At 30.9% G+C, this 21,368-nt stretch overlaps 2 protein-coding genes across 2 annotated transcripts in view; both read right to left on the bottom strand.

Moving 5' to 3' along the window:
- The window catches only part of LOC123005252 (cubilin-like), a 69,530-nt gene extending 61,144 nt beyond the window's left edge, over window positions 1–8,386 (bottom strand). The window contains exons 1-7 of the mRNA XM_044398923.1: window positions 8,316–8,386; window positions 2,202–2,331; window positions 1,980–2,144; window positions 1,755–1,931; window positions 1,604–1,707; window positions 1,401–1,545; window positions 1,205–1,346 (exon numbers count right to left, since the gene is read on the bottom strand). Of these exons, the coding sequence (XP_044254858.1) occupies window positions 1,205–1,346; window positions 1,401–1,545; window positions 1,604–1,707; window positions 1,755–1,931; window positions 1,980–2,144; window positions 2,202–2,331; window positions 8,316–8,386 (934 nt within the window). The remainder of the gene's footprint in view (window positions 1–1,204; window positions 1,347–1,400; window positions 1,546–1,603; window positions 1,708–1,754; window positions 1,932–1,979; window positions 2,145–2,201; window positions 2,332–8,315) is intronic.
- A 2,135-nt stretch (window positions 8,387–10,521) lies between these two features.
- LOC123005249 (cubilin-like) overlaps window positions 10,522–21,368 on the bottom strand; it is a 51,748-nt gene continuing 40,901 nt past the window's right edge. Inside the window, exons 30-40 of the mRNA XM_044398920.1 lie at window positions 19,336–19,516; window positions 19,072–19,278; window positions 18,658–19,023; window positions 18,403–18,608; window positions 12,881–13,049; window positions 12,608–12,831; window positions 12,477–12,554; window positions 11,519–11,675; window positions 11,000–11,467; window positions 10,737–10,828; window positions 10,522–10,686 (exon numbers count right to left, since the gene is read on the bottom strand). Of these exons, the coding sequence (XP_044254855.1) occupies window positions 10,576–10,686; window positions 10,737–10,828; window positions 11,000–11,467; window positions 11,519–11,675; window positions 12,477–12,554; window positions 12,608–12,831; window positions 12,881–13,049; window positions 18,403–18,608; window positions 18,658–19,023; window positions 19,072–19,278; window positions 19,336–19,516 (2,259 nt within the window). The 3' untranslated portion in view covers window positions 10,522–10,575. The remainder of the gene's footprint in view (window positions 10,687–10,736; window positions 10,829–10,999; window positions 11,468–11,518; window positions 11,676–12,476; window positions 12,555–12,607; window positions 12,832–12,880; window positions 13,050–18,402; window positions 18,609–18,657; window positions 19,024–19,071; window positions 19,279–19,335; window positions 19,517–21,368) is intronic.

Here is a 21,368-nt window from a genome sequence, read left to right as displayed (position 1 = left end):
CCCCCTTCCTTTAATGAAGTATTGGACCCAGCAAATTCAATTTACTGTCAGTTGTTTTTAAATTACAAGACAAATTCTGTTTTAAATGCAGATAAAGCACAGTTTTTTAAATGATGTTTTTTGTCTGCCTTATAACTCGCTTACGGTTAGTCCTACAACAAAAATTCAAAGGACCATTTTTGTAGGAAATTTTATAAGCTTTAATTTGGATAAGATGATAAAAATCTATAGGAGTGATAATTTCCGAGATATAAGCAAAAAACCAAAAAAAGACACCTTTAACCCCCTCCCCCTTCTCGAGCTCGCCCCTCACCTTCGGGGACTTTTGATATGTCTTCCCAAGTGTAAAAAAAGCGTTTAAAAAAAATTCCAACTCTCTAGGATTTTTTTCTACCGATTTGTCTAATTTGACTGGGCTATGTTATTATGAGACGTTTGAAACTAAAATTTGCTAGTTTTACTCGAAATTTATTTTTGGCGTCGATTTTCCGAAACAATAATGCCAGCAATATGAGTTTTTATATAAATTCAATAAATTATTTTGATTTGTTGTCATTTTTTCTCTTCCTATCAGGATCAAAATTACAAAAACCGAAAAAAAGGTTCATTTTACATTTTTATGTCAGTCGAATGACAAATCGTCCAAAATTCCGTGTCCGTCAGTGTAGTATATTAAAGAACGACAAGTTTTGTGGAACGAGTCCAGGTTTATGAAACGAGCAGGGAAGTACGAGTTTCCACAAATGACTTATAAAACAAGTTTTTTATACTGTTTTTTCTATTTTGCGCGATTTACGTACTCTTAACATCAAAGTCAATTTTTCAAGATTTAGGAACTTTTGCCCAAATAAGGTGATGGTTGGTAATAAGTGTCGCAAAGTTTGAAAAATTCGATTTTAGAAGTGTAAAGTCTCAAATATTTTTCAAAATTGTGTTGAATTGACAATGAATACTGCAAATATTTCATGCACACCACCTGAAAAAAGAGGAATCGCTCAAACGCCGCGGAAAACCACCATTACCAACCTCTATAAAGTAAATTGTAAATTGTTTATTAAAGCATCGTTTTTGATATCGAAATAAGCTTTCTTTCAGACGAAAAATAGAAAAACCTATGATTGAAACTTTTTTTTTCATTATTGGATGCTATTTTAAAAAATGCAGAATCTAAAAACGCATTAACACTATTATAATTATTATTTACCAGCTGGACAGCTACCGCAGTGGAAAGATCCCGGTAGATTAATGCACTGTACAAGCGGATTAACAGAACAAGGAGGTTTATTTGATGTACATTCATTAACATCAGTATTACAAGCTGGAGTTTTACCATCTGTTGTCCATCCCTGCAAAATATAAGATTATAAATTCGAAAAGTCACAAGCATATAAGAGAATTACTTCATCACAAATACATTTATATCCAACATCATTATATTGTGTGACACAAGTGCCGTGACCACAAAGCTCTGAATTGGAACCTTCTCTACAATCTACGCTTCGCCGTCTGCAGTGAAGTCCAAACCATCCACGGGAACACAAACACCTTTAAAAAATTTATTAAAGAAAAAAGGACTTTTGAAAATGTTCGATTAGCTGCTTACTCGTATGAACCTGGCCGGTTAACGCAAGTTGCGCCGTTTTGACACCCTAAATCCGTTCCTGCAAATCTGGCACATTCGTTTACATCTTTGTCGCAAAAAGGCCCCTGGAAATTTTAATTAATTTTTAAACTTTGTGGGTTTTTAAACAAACCTCCCACTCAGGTGGACATTGACATAGAAAAGCATTAAATAAATCTTGACAAGTACCTCCGTTTTTACAAGGATTACTCTGACAATCATCAACTTCTAAAAGTTCAGCCAACATTTTCACAGATTTTTGGAGAGCAGTAACTCTTCTGTTCAACCTTCGAACACTTCGTACCACAGACTGAAATCATTTAGATGTATTTTTTATTTCGATTAGATTAGTAAATACCGCGCTGTTTACTGGCAATTGTATTGTGGCATTTGTTCTACCGTTCAGTGTTGTTATTTTTTGCATTAACCCATCGTCAAGAAGTTGCTCAAATCTTGAAACTTTTTCAAAAGTGTTTTCGAAATTTGTTTGATATTTTTTCATAGCTTCAAATGCGCTAGTCGTCTAGAAGAAAAGCAATTTAATCGTAATAATTATTGACTTAAAGTTAATAATACTTACTAACTTAGCTGTTTGAGATAAGTCAATTCCATTAACGTGTATTTTTCCTCTTCCTTGAGTTTGTAAGCTAATATTTTTATGAACTGCAGCATAAAATATTAGGTGGCCATCTTGAGACACTATTCTAGGTCTGAAATAAATGTAATTATTTCTGGCTCAAATTGCGGATAATTATTATGTTTTATGCTTGGTTGGTAAATGCACAATTTTAAAGTATGATAGATAGTGATAATAATAGTGATATCTAATAAAAGTTTTTTAGTTACCGAGATATACTTTGTTAAAAACACTATTAGACTTTAAAATGTTAGATAATTTTGATGACATTACATTTCGACATTACATTTTTTCACACCATGCGTCAATATTTTGCAATGCCTTTTCTTTTATTTTTTTACTTATTTAAACCGGGCGCCACCAACTTCTTCCTAAAAGTTGGAAAAGAACTATTTGGAGATGTTCTCCAGGTCTACACTACATAAGAATGCCTTTCCGAAATTTATTTAGTAACTATAAATTTGAGGGGAGAAGTCCCGTCGGTTGTTTTCCTGAAGAGATCCAGGAAGTGACACCACCTGGAAGAAGTCCCAGATGTTAAGCCCTTTACCACGGAAGGGATCCCGTGGCCCGTGTCCAGTGATAAACTCGGTTCCCCGAAAATGTCCTGGGGTAGGTGTGGTTTAACGACGGAAGAAGGTCCCGTCGACCGTATTCTTTGAAGATGTCCAAAGAGTACAATCCTCCAGAAAAAGTCCTGAAGTTATTCCACCAGGAGAGGTCCTAGTGATTTCGTCCAAAGAGGTCCGGAAGGAGAGTCAAATGAATCTGCCGGTGTGGCGGCCTGTTCTCCTTTATATACCCTTTGAAGTCAGCATTTCCATAGTAACAAAACAAACACTTTGTTTACACTTTGATCCATTTATCTGGGCGTACCTCTCATTGGTCTATTTTAGCGATTTTTTTATATAAAACACAAACACAACGTAATGTTTATTTAACTAATTCTTCAACTTTTTAATTAATTAATTGTTTGGAAAATATGCTACACATATTTCTAATACCAAACAAATACTAAATCTAAAATTTTATTACAATTTATTTTTATTTTGGTAGAGTTAAGTGACATTTTTATTGATATTCGACAAAAAAAAGTTTTTTTTTACTTATTATTGATTATAATTATTGATTATAACCTTTCATTCCCCATTAAGTTCTAAAATTTTCATTGTACCTATTTTTGATACCTTATAGGTACTTGTAAGCACAAAAGCGCCCTTTGTCTAACTCCATGTATCACATTTCGCAGTATTATCAATTTTATTAACTTTTTCAGTTATTCTTAACCTTAATTCTTGCAAGTTATGAAGAGGTGTGCGATAAATACAACAAAAAAGTCTGGAGGAGTAAGGTCACAGGATATCGAAGGTCAGATATTTTCTGTATTTTGACTAATAAGTCTATTATCAGTGGTCCTATTATAGCTGAATGTGCTGTGGCCCAATCTTATTGAAAATAGCCAAGCATTCGTCATCGTGAAGTTCGTTTATGAACGGTTCTAAAATCTCTTGTTGATATCGAACTGCAGTTAATGTACTTACCTGAAGCATGATTAAAAAGATGATGATTTTGATAATTAAATTTATGATTTACCTTCAAAAAAGAACGGTTCTATTATACGTCGGCGACTAATTCCAGCTCAAAAGCCAATTTTTTGTGGATGTAGTAGGGCCTCCACATAAACATGAAGTTTTACAATACTCTAAATTCTCATGTTTTGTGAATCAACATATCCAAGATACGTTCAAGCTATGGTACATTAACTTATACCAAGGCCATCTGAATCAAAAAGCTGCGCTTATAAGGCCGTTTCAATTTTCGATTTTTCCATATAAACTTTGTTTCTGTGACATTTCGGGCGTCAGTACCTTATTGCGCTCCATCTACCGATTTCGATCGCAGTCGATTGAGACTTTTTAGACTTTTTATTTTAAGTTAAGTGCTTAAAACATCAATTAAAACATGAATACTATAAAATATCCAAGATCCGAGCTTATTTTAGGTACATTCTCGACTAGCAAAATACTAATAATTTAGAATTGCAAAAATACATGAAATCATAACACGAGGTAGCTTAGAACAATTTATAACATCAATATTTTTCTGCAAAGTGGTTTGTTTGTTGAGTAATTCCGTAATTTTTGTAATGTCTTTAATATTACAAATACAAAGTAAAAGGCTGTCCTTATAATTGTCTGCATAAATTTTCTTACCGCAAAACAGTTCAAAAGTTTGGCACCATTTATGCCTTTGTTGCATATTGCTCGGAATTTCAAATAAGCGAACATCTTGCTGATACCTAGAAAAACGCGGTCAAAATCCCGAGTACGTAAAGTGGTTAAAATTAATTCGGGCAGATGGCTCCACGGTAGGCGAAGGACTGTCAGTTACGTTGACAGTCCTGTCGGAGTTCAATGGCGGCCGTCAAGCCAGTCGAACAAGTGTTTGTGATTGTCTAAATTTTTGATCAAATTTGAGTGCGACCAAGGAATCTTTTTTGTAATTTTTGTACCTGTCACGCCGGTAACCAGGCCGGATGGCACCGGATGTGCCCAGGTCGTTTTTGTGAAGTGATATCAATCTCTAAAACTTTTCGTGATAACTAGTTTTTTCGTATCAATCCATACGTGGATTTCCACGCCCCTAGCTGAGGCCATTGTCTTAGAATAGAAGAAGAAGACAGTCCTCTCAACATTTTAAAGCAAAGTGAAATAAATAAAAAAGATTCCATTTGTAAGAAAATAAGCTGAAAAATGTTAATTTATTGAATCCGTTGGGGGTATCAAGTAACTTCGTAGGTCCAGGTACCCCTGAATTTGTTTATGGAAGAATATTTTTGGGAATAGAAATGTTAAATTTTGCAGTGAAATGACTCACGTAATGGTTGCTTTGAATTGGGAATTATTTCATAAAACAGAGCAGCTTAAAATGAAGGTGGGAACTGCATTTAGTGCCAAGATTCGTTTCACAATAATGGGTTGTGAAGACAATTCAGAACAACACTCAATAAATTTATTATCAAAATGAAACATGAAAACATGCACATGAAATTCTTTTTTGTATAAGAAATTCCAATGGCATTACTCGATCCCTAAAGTCGGTTTTCGTCCACAGTTAGTAATAGTAATAGTATTTTGCGCCGGTCTAGGGGGCCTTAGAGGACCTTATTGAAAACTTGGAGACTGTAATATCGTTAACGCAATGACATCTGATATTCAACTAAACAGACCAAAATATTATAAAATTACCATACCGTGTTAACATTACTTCTCCGTCATTTGATATCTAGTTTTCTTCTACTATATTTAATATAAGTAATTCAAAGTAATTTAAGAGAGTCTTCAAATTTGAATTGTTGTTCTATGATTTGGACAGAGATACGGAGAACTACATACTTTAATCTTTAGARATCCGTAGACAAAAAATACTTTAATTTTGGATTTGGTACCTGTCGAAGAAAATGTTGTCGTATTGTGTTTATCCAGTGAAACAAATTCTGTTCTCTACATATTATATCAGTTCTTTTATTATTTGTGGCATTTTCATCAGAGTACAAAGCATTCATCATAGAGTCTTATTTTCGAAATGGACAGAAAGTGAACGGCGTCTGTGAGTACTCTGCTCAAGAAATATGGACTGAATATCGCGAGCAGTTTCCTAACAATTTTGTGGATTTTGCTAATTTTTGTAACACATTAAAGCGTTGTGTAAGCCAGTTTCGAGAAACATTGAATTTGGAAAGAAAACCAGGCTAGAGCGAAAGATAAAAGAACGCCAGAAAACATTCAGATTGTTCAACATGTAATGAAAGAAGCCCCTACAACATTTATTCGACAACTGACACAGCAAGTGGACTCATTTCAAACAATACTTAAAAAGATCTAACATTACATCCTTTGCGATTAACTGGTTTTTGAACACGTTTGACCATGATTTGTTAGAGAGAACCTTCTTTACGGATGAGGTTTGGTTTCACTTAAGTGGATATGTGAATTCACAATACATGAGAATTTGGAATACTGAAAAACGTCATGTTTATGTGGAGGCCCCACTACATACACAAAAAATTGGCGTTTGGGCTGGCATTAGCCGCCGACGTATAATAGGACCGTTCTTTTTTGAAGGTAAATTATAAATTTAATTATCAAAATCATCATCTTTTTAATCATGCTTCAGGAATATTAACTGCAGTTCGTTATTAACAAGCGATTTTAGAACCGTTCATAAACGAACTTCATGATGACGAATTGATGCTTGGCTATTTTCAACAAGATGGAGTCCTAGCACATTCGGTTAGGACCACGATTACCATGTTACGGGAGTTTTTTGACAATAGACTTATTAGTCAAAATACAGAAAATATCCTGTGACCTTACCCCTCTAGACTTTTTTGTGGCCTTATTTAAAAAATTCCATTGATTGCACACCTCTGAATAACTTGGAAGAATTAAGATTAAGAATAAGAGAAAATATTATTGAAATTAATAATGATTCAAATATGCTGCAAAATGTGACAGATGGAGTTAGAATAGACGAAGGGCGCTTTTGTGCTAACAAGAAAACGGAGGACATTTTCAGCATTTATTGTAACCGCTACTGAACAATGTATCTTTCTTTGTTGAAAATTCTCTCAATTTTGTGTTTGAAACTTTTTGGAATTTTACCTTTCGACTTGTCATTTTATTTGACGTTTCACCTGCAGTAAGTTCAAACATAGACATACGTTCTCAGAATCAAAGATGACTCGATTACAAATTATTTTGATCGCTCGTTACTTGCAGTGTATTCATTACATCCTTATGTTTTCCAATGTTTTTGGATGTTGTATAAAACTCGGAATTTTTAGTGTACATTAGTATAAAACCAATTTTCTAAATAACAGTGGGTAAGTTGAAAAGAAAACGGATACAAAATCGGTATTTCATAAATAGGAATCATCATAAACATAAGGAGCGTGGACAAGTAATTTCTTACATTGAATTTTTTAAGGGTGTAAAGCTATAGACGATCTTATGCATTCTTCCAGGTAAGAAAAAAGAAAAAGTTGAAATTTAAAACGTCTACAAAACAAAGTTGCATCTTACATCCTTCGAAAACAAACAATAATAATATTCTGATCTTATGAAAACCAGAAAGTTACTTATGTGAGAGTCAAAATAATGAGTCGATTTCAGTTTGTACTGTTAATTACTTTATTAAATAATGGACTTTTTAACGCTCATATTTACCTCAAATATCTTAAATAATCACAATTTTATTTACAGTGTGTGGTTTGTGTAATAGCAGATACAATATGTAAAGTACTAAAACAGCATTTGAATGTTTTTTTTTTATAAGATTGTCAACATTTTTGTGGAATAAATAAAGGATGATGGGGGGCCAATATTTATCGGGGACTAATCATTATTTCAATTTTTTACACTAACACAAGTGCATTTATGCCTGATTTCATGGAAGTTACTTAATCGTAAGGAATTATTATAAGAAACCAATGAGACGCAGAACAAAAGCAAGAAATCAACCAGTAAAAGAAAAATACTTGCAAATTATARCAAAAAGACTTTCAACGACGACAATAATGTATCTGTCAATGTCAAATTGAAAATTCACTCGAACATGACATTTAAGAGGTGTAGTTGAAGTACATATGTAAATTAATATTCAAGGCTACCATACTTAGAGACCCTTTAATTGTTTCAATTTATAATGTGATAGAATTTTTTATTTCACTTTTATGTTGGTAATGAGAAAATGAAATCGATTACGCCCCGGTCTACCCTCCTGATTTTTATTATACCAACTTATTTTTTTGAAAATACATTTTATTAAATTTCTGATAAAAGTGACTTGTGACGTTCTAAATAACTTGACAACATGAATAATTTAGAAACAGAAAATACCCAGAAATAAAAGAAAACTAAAAAATCGTTACAATTGCGATAATACTAACGATTAAGGAATTGATTCGGTTGACTGACATAAATGTCTGCAACAATGAAAACTCAATTCGTAAGTACTGAAGTTTTCTTTAAAATATTTTAAAAAAGAAACACTTACTGTGGCCCAAAATAATTCACTCCAAACACAAAATTGTATAAACAAGATAAAGTAAAACAAAAGAAAAACATTTTAAAAACACACATACACTAATAGTCCATAGTCTAGTTTACTTTAACAATTGTTTTTGGAAGATGATTAAAGTAAATGTTAAACAAACACATTTTTCCCAATATCGCTTTTAAGGGGCGTTGCAAGTATCATATACATATTGTGATTATTTATTTAATGTATAAACATAATAGATTTATTATTTTATTCTGGAGTTTTACATGGTAACATGATTCAAAAGTTTATTTTAGGCGGATGTAAAGTGCTCCAATTTCATTAAAAAAAACATTAATAAGAAAAATAATAGACTCGTAATAATAATGAAATGAATGAAAAATCGCATATTCTGTTGGAGTTTTGATTTTATTTTATTTATCATTTATTTTATACAGGGTGCGCCAGAACATGTGCCAGAGGAAAATGTCATGTAATGTAAGATACCAGGAACATGGAAAAATATTAAAAAATTCTCTCAATAAAAATTTCGAAGTTATGAGAGTTAAAATTTGCACTTTGACTCTACAGGGTGCGCCAGAACTCGCGCCCTAGAGAAAATTTTCAAGTAAGGTAAGATACCAGGAACATGAAAAAAATGTTTGAAAAATTCTATCTGTCAAAAAATTTTGACATTTATTTTTTGACATTTGACATTTTTTTATATCTYTTTAATGGTAATGATCTTGTATATGTTTTTTTTACAATTATTTAATAAAAGGACAAAATTTTGCCAATAAAAGCCACAAATAACATTGAACACAGTTACAATTTAGGATACAGCTTCCTTGTTTCCTCTTTTAATAGTCTATAGCAAAAAAACTTGGAAAATTATGTTTCCAACGGAAATAAATAGAGTCAAGTGCAAACTTTAAACCCTCAAAACTTCGAAATTATTATAGATACATTTTTTTAACATTTTTTCCATGTTCCTGGTATCTAACCTTATATGGCATTTTTCTCTGGGGCGCGAGTTCTGGCGCACCTTGTATAATAATAGTTTCGCTCGATTTTAAATTGAGAAAATATGTTAAAATTATTTTTTTTTATATTGAGGTAATTTTATTAATAGTAATTGAATCTCCATCTTTTAAGTTGCCTACATTTTAAATCCGTTGGCATATAACAGATATTAGAAAGTGTCACGTGGGACACTCTGTATAAACACGTCCTAAGGCCAGCCTAATACGAGTGCTAAGTTGTTTTTTATGATATAAGAAATCATAATCTAGTTGCAACGTGCGATATGGTGTTTATTTTTGATTTTTATTTTTTACCAAATAGCGACGACACGACAGTATTATAGACAGTGTTATAGGATAGTAATAATGACGTTTATTTTGTACTCAATGTTAAAAAGTGCTTTTATCAACTAATTTCAGTAGATAAAGTAGTCTTTTAACGTCTAGTGCAATAAAGTAATTTTTAGCTACTCCACTTTGACCAGTGTATTCATCAGCCAGACATAAAAAATTCTGGTAGGTGAGTATACAAAATTAAATGAAATATTATACACGACGATAATAGTTATTTACGACGAGTTTGAGTGTAAATCGGACAGATTATCCCACCGAGTGGGTTATTAAACCACGAGTGTAACGAGTGCTTTATCATCCACGAGGTGGAATAAAGCATCCGATTTACAGTCAAACGAGTTGAATACAACATTTTATTCTTAGAATTAGACTCAACAAGGCTTAAGCTTATTTTAAATCTCTTAAAAATAACCTGACGTTTCGTATTGAGAAATTCCAAACAGTTGTCAAAACTTCCTTACACGGGAGAAAAACCGTAAATTTTCACAGTGTCGAAAAATAAAGATTGTTTATCTACTCGTGGAAAAAGTCCACTCGTGACACGTTTTTGGATCCGCAGATGACAAGGATCAAAAAACCGTTAATTTCCAAACTGTTTGTAAATTGATATATTAGCATTGTAAACTGAGATGCTAGTTGTAAAATAACTCAAACAATTTACATATGTAAAAAAAATGTTTTAAAAGATTTTTTTCTAATTTGCGTTTATTAACGTCTCCCGTAGAAGTCGTTTATGGCTCTATAAAAGCACAATGTGCTTTAATGAATTTAGGGTTATTTAGTTTTTGGATGCCGCTTTTGACTTGTCAAAGTTCAGTTAGATGATTAAATTTATAATTATTTAGCAGTGTTTACAAATTTATTGATTATAATTCATACATGAAACAGTATAACATCAACTACTGATTTACTGCTTCAAATATTGCGATCCATCCTGAACCATCATTCTTTGGCGAAGACTGATACGTAATCGAAATACGTGAATTGGAATACAATACAGCCGGATCGTCCTACAAGGTGGAATATGAACACTATAAAATATCAAAATGTTGTCACTTACATTTTTACAGTATTTGTGATCATTTGAAGTTTCCTTTTCGTAAGTAGTCACTTTAACATACGTTTCTGAACAGTCACCTTGTATATCAAAAACTGAAACAACAGTAAAATATTTGTTACCAATCTAKGACCTTGTRAYATTTTTTGCACAAATGGGGCACGTAGTACCAAATGCATTGTTTATTAGTAAAAAGACCGAATATTTTAGGTGGCAAAAAGACCAATTGTGCAAAAAACATCTACGTCTCGATTAATTATTTTTACCAGTAAACTTGAGGGCAACTCTTCTGCCAATAGGTGTCCTCACATCCCAAACACAAGGAGTGCTATTTTTGTAAGCCATGGGATGAAGTGGACTACTAAATGTTCCTTTGTAGTTATATATAAGACCACCACATCCTCTTCCTTGATCAGACGCAGTATACACAAGGTTGTAAGATACTAGATTATGGTTTTTACTCCAGGAATGTATCCACAATTTATTTGTCGTGGAAAACACGGGATTTGGGAGATAATAACCACAAGCTTTTTGGAATAAAGTTCCCTTTGAATTTCCTTCTCGTATCTCAATACCACCATTTACACATCCTTGGCTTTGGTATATGGTAATTTGTTGGAAGTAAAGCGAGATTGTGTAGTTTTTGGGTACTGTTATAATTTGGAAACAATCGAAAGTTTTCGCATCATTTAAGGCTATACGTCCTTGCAAAGACGTGAAATTTTGGTTGCATCCTAAAAAGCTCCGTTATTGAAAAATAAAGTAAAATTAACTGTTTATATTACCAGTTGTTTGATATTCAAGTTTGAAACCTTTACCACGATCCTTGTCTAGATTTCCTGATTTAAATTTAATCTTTAATTGGTAAAACTGAGAATAGTAATCAAATGGTTTTTCAGATTTGCCGCAAAACTGATGGCTTCCAGTCAGATATCCGTATCTCTACAAAAATTTAAACAATTGTAGGTAATTAGTTATTTACATAATAATTGCAAGAAATCTATTTTTTTTTGCACAAGTAGGTATCGTTTGAAGCATAAACGAGAGAAGCGAGAGTGTTGCATATGCGCGAAAAAACCTCCCCGCTTGAGTATTGTAGATCCAATTTTTATTAACGTAACAAATTTTTATTAACAAAAAATTATTAATTTGTTTTTGTTAATTAATTGGTATGAATAGACAAAAAATGTAAATTTCATCTTTATCAGACTCCTTACTGTATACTTCATAAACTTGATTGGGAGTTTATCATAATTTCATTTTGCTATACAGGGTATTTAAAAAAGATTGTAAATTATTAAAGGAAGCAATAGTATAGACCGAAATAAACAAAAAAGCTTAATAAACATGGGTCCGCAAAATAACGGGTTTGAAGATATCGTATGTGAAAATTTTTAATTTTTATTAGAAGTTTCTCTTTTTTATTTGAACAAATTTCAAACAAATGTTTAAAAAAACGAATAATTTTCCATATTTCCAAAACCGTTACTTTACGGACTCATGTGTATTAAAACTTTTTTGTTTGTTTTGGTCCATACTATTACCTCCTAAAATATTTTACAATCTCTTTTTAACACCTTGTATATTTTGTTTCAAAATTCTTCATATTTTACTAGTATGTTTTTTAGTGATTATTGAGTGATATGTGTATGCAACTGTTTAAAAAAAAACCTCTTGAAATAATGTGTTTAAACTTTTTAGTAGATTTTTAGCGCAATTAAAAAATTTGGTATTTCATCTTACCAAAAAATCAGTTGTTAACTTTCTGTCACCGGAAACTGTGAATGATGGGCCCAGATCGGTAGTCGAGTACTGAGCGTCCTTTAAAAATAACATATATTATATGATTCATACTAATGAGTCTCATTAATTACCAAATTATCAACAATTTCCAGTTTGTCTTCACTACAAACATTATTCACAACATGCTGGTTATTTTCTTCATTCATATCAAAATCAATAAATCGAATAACAAATCGTGTATTTGCCTTGAGAATCCAGGTACATCTCAAGTCACTGGGATACTTGTTTGGATATCCAGGCGAAACCAAAGTTTTAATTTCTTCTGTTACATTTAAATAAAATGGACCACAAATTGCTACAGATATAAATACTTTAACACAAATTTATTAAACTCTGTTACTTACAAGCGACTGGTGTTAAAGTTACTTTAAAAGCTTTCGAATTAGCTCCTCTTGTTCGAAGTCGTAGTCCCACAACATTTCCAGACACTGTAATTTCTCTTGAGTAATGTGTGTCTGTGATCCCACAAAACGTCTCAATTAAATCTCCAACACTAGGGTGTCCATCTTTTACCTATATAAATTTAAAAATTGACACATTATTACGATTTTAAACAACTTAGCATTTTAAAAAACTTGATTCTACTGTTTAAAAGTAGTGATATTAACATGTACATTTATTTAAAATCTAGATTTTCACTTTAATAAAATCACATATCGCGTAATCAAGCCATAGAGATGCACAGTATCTAATGAGTTTTGGGAAATTATTTCTGCGGACTCACCATATTGTAAATTAAATAATAATAATACTAATCTATAATAGTTATTAACAAAACGAAAATGTAGTAATAATAAATGTCATGGCAGCCGCAGATGTGTGTTGTTTAAATAGTCGGTGGTTTTAATTACAAAACTTTGCGTCAATTTTAAGAATGAAAAAAATCAAAGTCACAAGCAATGCACATGGCCAACAAACAGCCAATCACGCGCAATTTGCCAGATGCGCCTAGGGCTCTCCGCCAATCGCACAACCTCTTACGTTATATTCCTAACACACACGTATGGAAAATGTCATATTTCTATATTGTCGTGGAAAAAATTTATTTTTCTACAATCATAAAACATGTTGAACTTCACACGTGTAAATTAATAGGCAAAGTTTGCCATATTTGGTTATGGGCGCAAAAGCGTCGTCAGTGTGTGAAGTTTCACAAACTGATGTATTTTAGGCACTACACTGAAAACTTTTGTAGAAAAAATGTTGTTTACATTATGTTTGCAAAACTGTGTTTTAACGCTTAAACGCTTTTTTTTAATTTTCGGTCTTGATGAAAAGCGGCATTTTCTTGTGTTAAAAACAGTTCTTTCGCACACTTAATATAAAAATAAGTATTTATAATGGATTTATTAATTTGTTTTTTCTACTCTCACATCTAAAACATGGATTATCGTATATGTTTCCAAAGTTTCCAGGACGCTAAGTGACCCTTTATATACATCTTGACAAGCCGTGAATAATGTACGTATTAGTTACGTTGCTGCAACTGTTGTATTAGTCACGAGTTGAAGTTTCTGTCATATAATTTAATTTTTAATTTAAGTAAATTTTTTGTGGTGGTAGTAGAAAAAGTAAAGTATGTAACACGTGTATAAACTTCTCTAGACATTCGTTTTATTAAACACTTGCTCCGCTGCGCTTTGCTCGTGCCTAATAAAACTTATGTCTAATGTGGCGTTTATAGCACTAGTTACATAATATACTATTTTATTCCCTCCTAAACAAATATATATTTTATTAAAGCCATACTGCTAAACTATTTTTGTGCATGTACATACAGGGTTATTAATAAATATGAAGCAATATTTGAACCTCAAAAATAACCCATAAAATGATGTTAATTTAAATAATAACTCATGTCCTATCTCTACTGATAAGAATTTTACAGCCCTCGGAATGTGGGTATGGAAATTTGATTTTATTGTAATAACTTTGGAACTATTTGACCAAATATTATAAAATTTGGAACATTTCCCTGTGACAACATTCCCTTTGAACTGGTAATTACGAAAACCGGATACATTCACTCAATTTCCGGTTCCAGCAGTTGCAAGTCACATTTTCTGTGTTTTTCCATTTTTTTTGCTCTCTTAACACCAATTTTTTATTGCCCAAATCGTTAGAGTAATCAATTTTGATTAAAAAACGCATAACCTTTAATACCCCTAAAATGAACCGTTTCAAAGATATTTTAATTTAAACTGAGGACTGCACAACGCTGAAACCAAAAAGTAGGGATTTTGAATGGATGATATCCACGGTAACAAATGACCATGGTCTCACTAATTGCTGTCAGGCATCTGTTAACTTTGTCGATAAGTTTTTGTGAATTTTTTATAAATTAAATGCTACGAGATCGATTTGAATTTATTGTAGATTACGTTTGGAATCTGAAGTAAACTCTTTTATTAAATATTTTCAATTAATCGCCCAAGAATCGTCCAATGTCAAAGTTGACAGATGCCTGACAGCGATTTGTGAGACCATGGTCATTTGTTGCCATGGATATCATTTATTCAAAATTCCTACTTTTTGATTTCAGCGTTGTGCAGTCCTCAGTTTATATTAAAATATCTTTGAAACGGTCCATTTTAGGGGTATTAAAGGTTATGCGTTTTTTATTCGAAATTGATTACTCTATCGATTTAGGTAATAAAAAATTGTTGTTAAGAGAGCAAAAAATGGAAAAACACAGAAAATGTGACCTGCAACTGCCGGAACCGGAAATTGAGTGGATGTATCCGGTTTTCGTGATTACCAGTTCAAAGGGTATGTTGTCACAGGGAAATGTTCCAAATTTTGTAATATTTGGTCAAATAGTTCCAAAGTTATTACAAAAAAATCAAATTTCCATACCCACATTCCGAGGGCTGTAAAATTCTTATCAGTAGAGATAGGACACGAGTTATTATTTAAATTAACATCATTTTCTAGGTCATTTTTGAGGTTCAAATATTGCTTCATATTTATGAATAACCCTGTATAATGCACAATATGTTAATAGACAGAATCTGATAAACCACATAAAATAATTATTTACTCAACGAGTTTGAGTGTAAAACGGACGCTTTATTTCACGAATGTTAACGAGTGGTTTATCATGCACTAGGTGGAATAAATGAACCGATTTACTCGTAGACGTGTTGAATACAACATTTTATTCTTCGAGTAAGACTCAACAAGACTTAAATTTGATTTAAATCTGTGAAAAATAATCTAACGTTTCGAAGTGAGAAATACCAAACAGTTGTCAAAACTTCCTTACACGGGAAAAAAGCTGTAAATTTTGAAAAAATTAAATTATTTTAACAAAAGCATTTTTTATTTCAGGAATTTTATTAATTTGATGATGGAAATTAAAAAATTGATTTTTTGGCTCATATTATTACATTTGTCTCAATTTAAAAAAATCTTGCTTGTTTTGCAAAAAAATCATCTATTTTAAATGTCTACATTGCACCCTTTAGCAAAAAAGAAAAAAATTATTCTAAACTTGTTATTTTAATTTGTCTAACTAATTTAACAAACCCGAACTTCTTTCTTATTATAAAATTATCCCGGCGTATCCACCATTTATATTGTAAGAGTAATACAGAGTGGTCCAAAAGTCTGGAAACGATGTAATTCTGGCAAAACTATCAAATTTTTTGGAAAATAAATTTATAGGTGTGCAATGGCTATAAAAATGCTATTCAAAAAAATTTTTGAATATTAATTAATTGTTTATACTTACGCGATAAACATAGTAACTTTTTTTTTAAATGAAAACCTACCACAATTTTTTTTTAGACAACGAGCTTGTTACAAGAATTGTTGCCATGCATTTTTTTTTTGTAAACTACACACTTTTTTGTTAAAAAAATATTTGACTTACAAGAATTAAAGAATTTTTTTGAGTAAACTACCAGTTTTTTTTTGGAAATAAATTAATAAATGTTTAAAGGTTGTAAAGGAGCGATGCCAAAAAAATTTTTATTTTAATTGTTTAAACTTTTGAGATTATGATACTAATATTTTTTTTCCTAAATAAAAACGGTTTTTTATTTATTGTTTTACAAAGATATGTTTATGCATTTTATAAACGTACAAAAATATTTATTAAAAATGTTACAATTTACCTTAAAAAAATTATAAACTTTATCTGTTGTCAAAACTTTCTTCCACCGGCCATGGGGTGGTATGCTAAGACCGACCATCAGTGATCAACACGCCTTCTTTTATGTCATTGCTATGGCGTCGTCATTTTGCTTTATTTTCTAAATAAAAATTATTTCTCTCTAGAGCGCTTTTTGAGACAACAGCACAAGTTTCTTTAATTTATGTAATAAATATTTTAATATTTCTTAAAAAAAACTATTAATTTGTTTTCAAAAAGAAATTGCGTTATTTTTTATTTACAAAAAAAAAAACAAATACTTGCAATTATTACCTACGTAAACATTACCCTCCCTACAATTGTGTGTCTGATATTAACCCTTCCGATCGAACGATGGTTTCTTGAGCATCTACTGCATCCCACAAATAATTCAGATTTAAATATTTCTATTTCTACCTGCATTAATCTCTGGTGCAATATTCTTACGGCTTAGTCAGAAAATACCCACCCCATAAATAAAATTTTAATATCTATCTTTGAATATTGTCGTCTTTGATAAAATATTTATTACATAAATTAAAAAAAGGTGTGCTGTTGTCTCAGAAAGCGCTCCAAAGACAAACAATTTTTATTTGGAAATTAAAGCAAAATGACGACGCCATAGCAACGYCATAAAAGAAGGCGTAATAAGCTTAATGTGCTTACCACTGCTCGGTCTTAACCCTTGGCCTTAGCCCTTGGTCGGTGGAAGAAAGTTTTGACAACAGATAAAGTTTATCATTTTTTTAACATAAATTGTAATATTTTTTATAACTATTTTTATACATTTATAAAATGCATAAACATATGTTTGTAAAACAATAAATAAAAAACCGTTTTTATTTAAGAAAAAAANTATTAGTATGGTAATCTCAAAAGTTTAAACAATTAATTAAAATAAAAAATATTTTGGCATTGCTCCTTTACAACCTTTAAACATTTATTAGTTTATTTCCAAAAAAAAACTGGTAGTTTATTAAAAAAAAAATAATTCTTGTAAGTCAAACATTTTTTTAACAAAAAAGTGTGATATTTACAAAAAAAGTTTTTGCATGGCAACAATTCTTGTAACAAGCTGGTTGTTTAAAAAAAAATTGTGGTAGGTTTCCATTAAAAAAAAGTTACTTTGTTTATCTCGTAAGTATAAACAATTAATTAATATTCAATTGCTCACCTATAAATTTATTTGCCAAAAATTTAATAGTTTCGCCAGAATTACATCGTTTCCAGACTTTTGGACCAGCCTGTACATATTTTTTTTTTAATACAGTATAATCTTGGTAATTTATTAGCTATAATCTTGGTAATTATTTTAGCTATCAAACAAATTAAAGTAATAAGTAAACCGTATACCTTGCGTCAATGCTATTAGTATTTTTTACACTATAATTTTTTATTCATCATAAAAATAAAAAAATTATATGTACTTTAGCTAACAACTTTTATCCATCATCTTCTACTTTTTGCAATTTTACAATAGYAATTTGAAATCAACAAGTTGGATGTTTACCTATTGTAAACCAAAAGTCACACGTTGTTAGAAACAAACGTGTTTTTTTCAGTGCAAAACAATAGTTTTTTAAAGAGAGAATATGCCGTTTTTTGAAGTTAGAACAAAAAGGCATTCGAGCTTTAAAACATAGTTTCACACGCGTGATAAAAAAAGCAAAATTCTAGTTTTTTCCTACTCTAGAAAAAAAAAACAATATTGATTGTATTAAAGTTACTTACCTCAAGAGCTGCACAACTGCAATTGGTGATCGTGTGATTAGTCAAACCGCATCTTGAAGGTAAATTTAATTCATCAAAATGAATTCTTACAGTTGAGTCAATTTTCGATTGAATAGTCCAAAGGCAGTCCATGTCGGCTAAATTGGGTGCTTGTAAAGTCATCGTCTTGTTTAATACAATTTTTCCTCCACACCCTAAAGCAGGCCCTACAAAAATTCAGTTAGTTCAAGCAACTTACTGATTATTATCTTTTACCATCAACAAAATAAATTTCAGCTTCAAAGCCATCATGATTCAMTGTTCGATCACTGCTCATGACTAATAAAACTGTGTTACTTTCCGACTTGATAGTTGGAAGATTTTGATTCAAGTCACCACATAAATTTGCAATTCTCTTAGATATGGTWCTCACTGGTCCCTCAAATATTTCTACGTGATCAAAATGACACCTAGTTCTGTACTCGAAACGGAATTTTTGGAATCGAATAACAACGTTCTTTTTTGGGGGCACTGTGATATTCCAAGTGCAACTCGTGAATCCACTGTATAGTCCGAAATTTTTTTCTATTTTCATTAAAGGAGATGATATAACCGTCGGTGAATTTATCTGACCTCCACAGTCTAAGAATATTTTTTATATTGAAGTGATATTAAATTAAACTAATTTACCATCAAGTTGGTATGAAAATTTGAAACCAGTTTTCTGCACCCAAGGATCAGATTGGAAGCGGATATAAACAGAGTCAGTCAGACGAACTGGAGGTGGTAGTTTTTGGCCGCAGAAAACTTGGATTGCAGGTGTGTAAAATCGGTTCATGCGTGGTAACCAGAATCTTGATAATGTTAAGTTGTCGTAACGACAGTTAGACGAGCCACCTCATTAAAACAAATTAATATTAGCCACTATTATTATCATCATTTTTTTTAACTTACTGCCTTCAAGATCGAAATTGTAAAATTTAATATTTATGAAACGATTACGTGTTTGATTGGATGTAATATTGTATTGACAGATTGTGTTCTTTTTATATTCTTGAGGAAATCCAGGACTCACTATGAAACGTTCGGTTCTGTCAGCAATAAAAGTGCCTCCACAGTTCCACTCCCATTGAGCCTAACACAGATTTAAACAAAATGGTAATAAAATTAATAACTTTTCTGCTTGAACATTAATTTATAGAGCTATTAAGACAACAAGAGTTGTATAGACAGTTTAAAAAGCGAAGTTGTAGTTAAAAAAAAAAACATAACTGATGATTTCCATATACCAGGTGAATAAAAGTATGGAACCGAACGTTTTTTGCTTAAACTATTTATTTTTTGGCAAATATTAATTGATGAATGATAAAGTACTATAAAAATGTAATGTTTTATCAAGAATACATTTTTTCGAAATTCTCTTTTGTTTTCGAGTTTTAAAAAATGTTTTTTTTTAAATGGCAACCCACTATAAAACCATTTTTCTCATGAAGGTTATTATCTAAGGATTACAACTATCTACTTTATACAGGTTGCTAAAAAGTGTGGATACAGTTAAATATTTTTCCTATGACTATATACTAAACTAGATCATAACGCACAATTACATATGCGCGAAAATTGGCAATATCGTACGAGGTCAGAAAACATGTGCGATTTGTTTTCGCGCTGTGTGTTAGAAATTTAACGCAGAATTCACACTCGAATGTTTTGTATTTTTTCATTCAACGTATTTTTTTGTATCCATTATAAAAAATAAATCGTTATGAAAAAAAAAATATGTTTGTAAGAAAAAAATTATTTATGGTCGTAGAAAAAATAGTGTACAAAACTTGCAGGAAAGTGTCTAACGCACTCGCGGTATTGCCTGCACTCGGCTAACGCCTCGTGCGCAACTTTCCCGCTTGTGCGTTATTTATCAGTTTCCGTGCTCGTTATGTAATATACTAATAAAAACTTTTCATAAACGAACTTATTGTGGTATATGCTTAAAAGTATTTAAATTCCATTGTTTCAGATGTTTATCAAACTTCTATCTCCATTTGTTCTGAGGATACGAGCCTAACTTGATTTTTTTTTAATGTCAAGAAGAGTCATATTTAATATTTTTAAGAAAAGCATTTTTTTTGAGTTGTGTGATGTAACACAAGCATACCTAATTTTCAAAAAAATAAATTATATACATTTTGAAAAATGTAATTTTTTTAGCCTTAAAAATGTTGTCTTTATCAAACATTATCTCTTTGCCGCTTGAACTTTGACCAAAAAATAAGTAAACTGTTTCCCAAATTTCAACGTGCTCTGCTAAACCGTTCTGAAAATATTTATCTATATTTTTTAGCGACCCTGTATTTAATTTTCATAAAAAAATTACATAAATTGCAATTTTGACAAAAAAAATTGCATAACTCAAAAACAAAACAAAATTTCGTTCTCAAAATACGATCACATTTTTAATATATCTTTAATTTATATTAATCATTATTTTCTAAAGGCAAATAATTAAAAAAACCGTTTGGTTTCATACRTTATATTCACTCTAAATACAAAATTTTTAGTCAGTTTACGAATTCAACAATAATAAAATTGTGCACTACCTGCATTATTATGTAATTGCATTTTTTATTACTCACAGTCTTAAACAACCAAATCATAAACATTTTGTAGCTTATTCAAAAAGATTTTCTGTTTTTTGAAAACATTGTTAATATTTATTCTAAGAATTTTAGACAATTATTTAAAATTGTAATACTAAGTACATAATTATAACGATAACATTTTTTGTGTAACTTTATTACTATTTTTAAAAACGATTTAATTATAAAAAAGTTATGTTTTATACAAATTATGATTTTTTTAGACTGGTATTTTTAAAAGTTTCTTTTTATTTAATTTATGGTTGTTTGGAAAATGATTTCTGGATTCTTATAAAATACAAAAATTAAAATATACAGGATGTTTTGTAAATTGACAAAAAACAGAAAATG

Source organism: Tribolium madens, unplaced genomic scaffold (genome assembly GCF_015345945.1).
Source record: "Tribolium madens isolate multiple individuals breed KSU strain unplaced genomic scaffold, Tmad_KSU_1.1 Scaffold_20;HRSCAF=117;Tcas5.2_LG4, whole genome shotgun sequence".
Taxonomy (NCBI): Eukaryota; Metazoa; Arthropoda; class Insecta; order Coleoptera; family Tenebrionidae; genus Tribolium; species Tribolium madens.
This window is presented reverse-complemented; position numbering and strand designations above follow the sequence as displayed.